Here is a 5,474-nt window from a genome sequence, read left to right on the forward strand (position 1 = left end):
CTGATATTGCTTCTTGATTTAGTGGCCGGATTTTGTGAGCATTTTCCCCTCAACCATCCCAACGTTAATATCCCTCAAAGTAGTGTATAAATACTAGGGTTTTAGTCTGGTGGAAATACACTTGAAAAAACTGAGAAATACTACGAGAACATTGAGTAGTTGGGTGGGTGAAAGCTTGGATATTCTCAGTGCAAAGGAAGATCTATTCATTGGTGATTCTAGACTGTTTTATCATGGGGATGGTGTGGCAATTGTGACTGCTTGCACATCTTGGGCAAAGCCGTAAAACGTTTTAAAGAAGGCAACATTGTTTGCTACTCAACCCAAGATAATTATGAGTTCTTTGGCTCTTCATTTTCCTGGTAAACTCGTTCCTTAAAAACTTGCAAGAACTTGAATCAAACAATAATAATATAATTAAATAAATAAGAAAGCTTCGAAAATTCTCGTTGTAGCTTAATAATTTGTAATATCCCAACTTCTTTGCATGTATGAAGGTAGAGGAGCAACCAACTCTAGGCTTTCTAGTTCAGAAAGATCACAATCTGAATGCAGCTTCACGTTTTGCAAAGCCAGATGCACATTAGGCAAAACCATTTGCTTACAATGAAGATGCAAGCGGGGTGTCTTTTCGGAGATACTTCCACCGTCCATATTCAGATCAAAAGGGAGGTTTCTTCTTGGGTGAAGCTCCTCATTCCAATGAGATTCAGTATTAGACGAAGATAAAGGTTTCCAGTTCCTATGAGTTTGCCACCCGTATTTGTAGTCTCCAACTATTGGTGTTCTCAAAACCTCCGCACAGTGTACACGCAGCTGTAGTTCAAAGCATACAGTTAGAGGAGTTGTGCACAGTGACAAGCGGCTTGTTTAACTAAGGAATAATGCAAACAGAAATCATGACTAGTGCTTAGTTCTGATCGATACCTGATGCTTTCGGCCAGTAAGAGGGGTTAGCTCTAGCCATGTGAAACCTGCACAGCTAACAGTGGAATATCAGAAGCATATAATTACCGGGAATATTATTCTTTAAAGAATATGTACCAAGAACTTTGTGCCAAACTATCTTCACTAATGATCGTTGAAAACAAAACTGCAGCATGCATCACACGACCAAACCTTCCTAGACAGTCCTTTAAATTGTACTTTGACACAATACTTATGTGCAATGGAAAAAGAGTGTTTGTTACTTACCAGGACATGATGATCCAATCACTTTGTATTTTGTAATGGCATGCTGAGATGACAAAGTTTGTGAATCATTCGCAGCCGTGATTCTCTCCGATTTACCATTGTCCACCACCACCTGATGCAATCAAAGCCCCAAATTATTATAAGTTCAGATAACTTGTAAAGTTTATGCACTGATATTTGTTCATTGTATCCCTGAGTTACTGCAACCAGGAACCACTTAACCACATAACAATTAAATTGGTAACTAAATTATAACTGAATTTTATTATTTTGTAAAGGGTAATCTCTAGGTGCACATGGATGGGGTGTGAGGATGAGTGCATTCAAGAATATTCTAACCTTTACCAGAGGTGCTGAGATTAATCCTTTACGTTGCCTGGGAGATCCAATGACAAGCGCCCAATACCTTCTTTGCAGAATTCTTTTTGCATCGTCAGTTACCTTTAAATAAGTACAAGCATCAGGTAAATTGACACGGAACAAAACTAACAGCTTCGCAACATGACATGAGCATGCACGGGTCATTCCATAAACAAGCACCAACAGAGAAAGGAATAACATTCACTCACATCATTTGATGCTCCAACAGTTTTCTCACGGAAGATGGAATGCAGAACAGCCGCAATTGTTTGTGTCCTTCCCATCACCAGGAGACCACTACTATCTCGGTCAAGTCTATGTACCTAAGAAATACAAACTTCTTATCCAGAAAAAGGGAAGGAAAAAGACAAACAAACAACACACAGAGATTGTTCAAGGAACGGGGATAACCATGCATAGGATTCAGATTGTTGTGGCAATAGACGAGACCATGCACGTACACATTTGATGCAATGATTGAAATTCTAAAACAAGGATAATTCTAATCCACACATATTTATCAAACTGTTTATTCTTTTCATTTCTACAATGTATTGATAAAAATTTAAACTCAGAATATTACATAGAATATATCACATTTTTATCAAGCATAGATTCATAATACCAGAACGTCTAAAACATTTGGTATCTTCTCCGTTAAGCAATTCATGCATTCACTCAGGCTTATGAAGCAATATAGCTCGCAACTAGTTCCGCCTTGTTTAACAGGAAATGCGTGAACAAGCTGCTAGACTGCTAGTCAATGAGATGGCTCTAAATTGTGGCTTGATTCCATGCAATCAATCTCCCTCTCCTCCTTCCACTCCATACTCACTCTAGATTTTTCCTATTATATGAAAGGCTCCCATTCCAAAGTTTAGAAGTCTGACAATATTTTGCTTACCATACAGCTACATATATGAATTTAACATAAAGATACTAAGATTGCCTACAAACTCACCAGCCGAGGGGGTTCTGACAAGTCATAACTCAAACAAGCGGTAGCCAGTTTATCTAAACTTCGTTTGATTCCAATCCCACCCTGTGCAGACATCATTTTAATATCGGTATGAAATAAACTACCTACAAACCTAAAGTACCAACAGTAACCTTGACTGAAGCATCAACAACTCACCTGAACAGGCATTCCAGGGGGTTTATTGATGACAATGATGGCTGGATCCTAAGATCAGAATAACGAGTAAGTTGGATCATATATTGTAAAAAAACATAGCTGGCTGAAATTTACACAACAGGGACCAACGTTAAGAACCTTATACAACTCCAGGCTCCGGATAAAGTTGATTTCTTCTTCACTACAATGACATTCTTGTTTATAATTGGACGACTCGTGCTTGTCAGCAGGGAACTCTTGCACACTAAAAGGAAGATGTATTCGATCTCCTATGTTCATGGAATCTTTAGCCGCCACCTTCCCATAAATTAAAATCAGATAGAAACCTTTCCCATGTTAAATTACACAAAACAAAGCTCTATCAATTTAATTTCCCAAACGAAAACATACATAAAAACCCGAAAAAGTATGAATGTAAGAGAAATATCAGTTACCCTTTTAATTGGGCGCTCATTTGCTTCAACAGCTTGACCAGAACATGATTCTCTTCGAACCTGTAACAGCAATCAAGCAACAACTTTTCAATCATCCTTGAAATCCCATTTGCAATTTGCAATCAAACTTCAAATTTCAAAATAATTCAATGTGGGTGCGAGTGTGGCGACCTGTCTAAGGCGAAAGAGCTTCTGAACGAGGCTTCTAGGAAGCTCCGGGCAGCACCGAGTAACCCATTTAAGCGCCGTCGTGGTGGTGGTGTAGGCGGCGGCGGCAGAGGCAGTATTTGGGATTGTACCTCTGCCGCCGTTTGAACGATTACGAGAGAGCTCTTTACCCACAGCGGCGCCGTTTACGGCGGCAGTGAACGGAGGTAAAGTGAACCATTTTTTACCGCCCTTTTCTTTCTCTTCGTCAATTGTTTCAGAGGTGGCGGCGTAAGATCGGCAGTTGTAGAAGGCTGAGAAGCATATTCTCGCGCTGCCGAACTCGGCGGAGGACGGTGGTGGACGGAGGAGGAGGAGGAGTCGGCGGAGGAATATGGGGCCCACCATGCTAGTGATTTTGGGGTTTTAGGAGGAGTCGGGGTTTTTTACCTTCGCTCTTCTTGCTGCGCAAAAGAGTGAAGAGTGGAAGGGTTTTAGAAAGGGATATTTGGAAATGCAACCATTTTGAGAACCAATTAAAGAAATATAACCTATCTTTCTCAATTATTATAAAACTAACCAAAATTGCAGTTAAAAGGAGTTAATTACCCTTAAGTTGCATATTGAATTACTTAAACGTTCAGCCTTTTACTTGTACAGCGGAACCTGCATTCCACCGCTTCCATGGTTTCATTCAGCCATCTTTAATTTTATCAGTCATTTGGTCATCTTTATATCTATCACTCCATATGGTAAAACTTCGTAAAAGATCGTTCTGAAAAAATAAATTGCAGCAAAGAATACATCTCTGTAGAATAGCTTATGTGGTATCGATTCTATCCATATGACCAAAAACTGCAAGTCTATGAGCCAGGCGACTCGAAAAACCAACACATGTTTAGAAAAGATATACTTTTCGTATGTAACTATAGTTGCCAATCTTCTGTTCTAAAAGAGGAAACAATACTTTAGTAACTTGTATGATCGCATCCAATCCTAGATCTTTCTCCAATATCTCCTTAATTGCCGTCTGATTTGCAATCCCACCTACGATCGCACATGTTGAACCAGAGCTTGTCGTTGGATTTGCAGCGCGAAACAAACCGCTCTGATGTGCAGGCCAAGCTGGCGATCTCAGAAGGCGTGAGGAAGGAGATGATGCAGAGCTGGACATCCTCAGGGATATTGGAGAAGTAAATGGCGCTACCCGATTAGTCAATTGCGAGACTTGGGTCTTTGATTGTCATCATTTTCGGATTTGGGAACCTGGGCCTGATTTTCTCGGGAAAGTTGTGAATTTTCTGGGAAAATAATTGGGAATTTTCTGGGGGAAATTGGTGGGATATACGAGTATCAGGACAAGGAAATGAGAATTTGTTGTATTGGATTGAATTTAGGAGATTCTTCGGCTGAGAAGAAACGATTCTCTTTCTTCAACTTGCTGGTGCAAAGACTCGCGTTTTTGGTCGTAAGGATAGGAGGTGAACTCTAGACGTCAGAGGAATAGAAGAAGAGAGAGTTTTAATTTAAGGGTAATTAAGTCTTTTTAACATCAATTTTGTTTAATTTTATAACAATTAAAAAAGATTGGCCATATTTCATTAAGTGTTTCTCAAAAGGGCTATATTTCCAAATTTCCCTTTTAGAAACTGGAAAATCAATACGAAGTTTTAACGAAAAATCATATTTTTACATTAAAAAAATTAAATTTGTACTATTTAATTTATTCTTTATCGTTAAAACTCAAAATTTTTAAGCATTTTTCATTAGTTTTCCTTGTTATTAATTGGAGGCCCATAAGACATAAATTTACCAGCGCCGGAGACCCTTAATTTAAGAAAATTAATGAAAAGAGATTGAAAACTTTGAGTTTTAACGATAAGGACAAAATAAAAGGTAAATTGAATAGTTCCAGGTTTGACTTTTTAATGTAAAAATGTATTTTTGTTAAAGTAAACAATACTCGGGCTTTTCGTTAAAATTCCTTCCAATTAATAACAAGCCCAAATTGGACTGTTAAAAAGGGCGGGCTAAGACATCGGCAACATGATTAGTTTGGGCCAATTCGGCAAGGCCCAAACCATGCAATGTGGAAAGGTCTTGTTTGCACCAAAATTGTTTCTCAGCTTCATCACTTTCTTAATTAAGAATGTAACGGCTAGTTTGTGCACTCAGTCCAAATATGACAGTTGTAAGGCTGAGCT

At 38.8% G+C, this 5,474-nt stretch overlaps 1 protein-coding gene across 3 annotated transcripts; it reads right to left on the reverse strand.

Annotated features, from left to right (window-relative positions):
* Positions 1–393: 393 nt before the first annotated feature.
* LOC114827584 (RNA pseudouridine synthase 4, mitochondrial) lies at positions 394–4,740 on the reverse strand. 3 transcript variants are annotated; one of them, XM_029109645.2, is made up of 11 exons: positions 3,880–4,740; positions 3,295–3,734; positions 3,124–3,183; positions 2,828–2,986; positions 2,690–2,737; positions 2,516–2,596; positions 1,764–1,877; positions 1,534–1,635; positions 1,195–1,306; positions 928–974; positions 394–816 (listed from the first exon to the last, which is right to left on the reverse strand). In XM_029109645.2, the coding sequence occupies exons 2-11, from the start codon at positions 3,676–3,678 to the stop codon at positions 457–459; spliced, it is 1,467 nt and encodes a 488-aa protein (XP_028965478.1). In that variant the 5' UTR covers positions 3,679–3,734; positions 3,880–4,740; the 3' UTR covers positions 394–456. The 3 variants fall into 3 exon arrangements, with proteins under 3 accessions (XP_028965478.1, XP_070663420.1, XP_070663421.1); XM_070807319.1 differs by having other exon boundaries at positions 1,540–1,635; positions 3,880–4,726; XM_070807320.1 differs by lacking the exons at positions 2,516–2,596; positions 3,880–4,740 and having other exon boundaries at positions 3,295–3,796.
* Between the last annotated feature and the right edge of the window lie 734 nt (positions 4,741–5,474).

Source organism: Malus domestica, chromosome 10 (assembly GCF_042453785.1).
Source record: "Malus domestica chromosome 10, GDT2T_hap1".
NCBI lineage: Eukaryota > Viridiplantae > Streptophyta > Magnoliopsida > Rosales > Rosaceae > Malus > Malus domestica.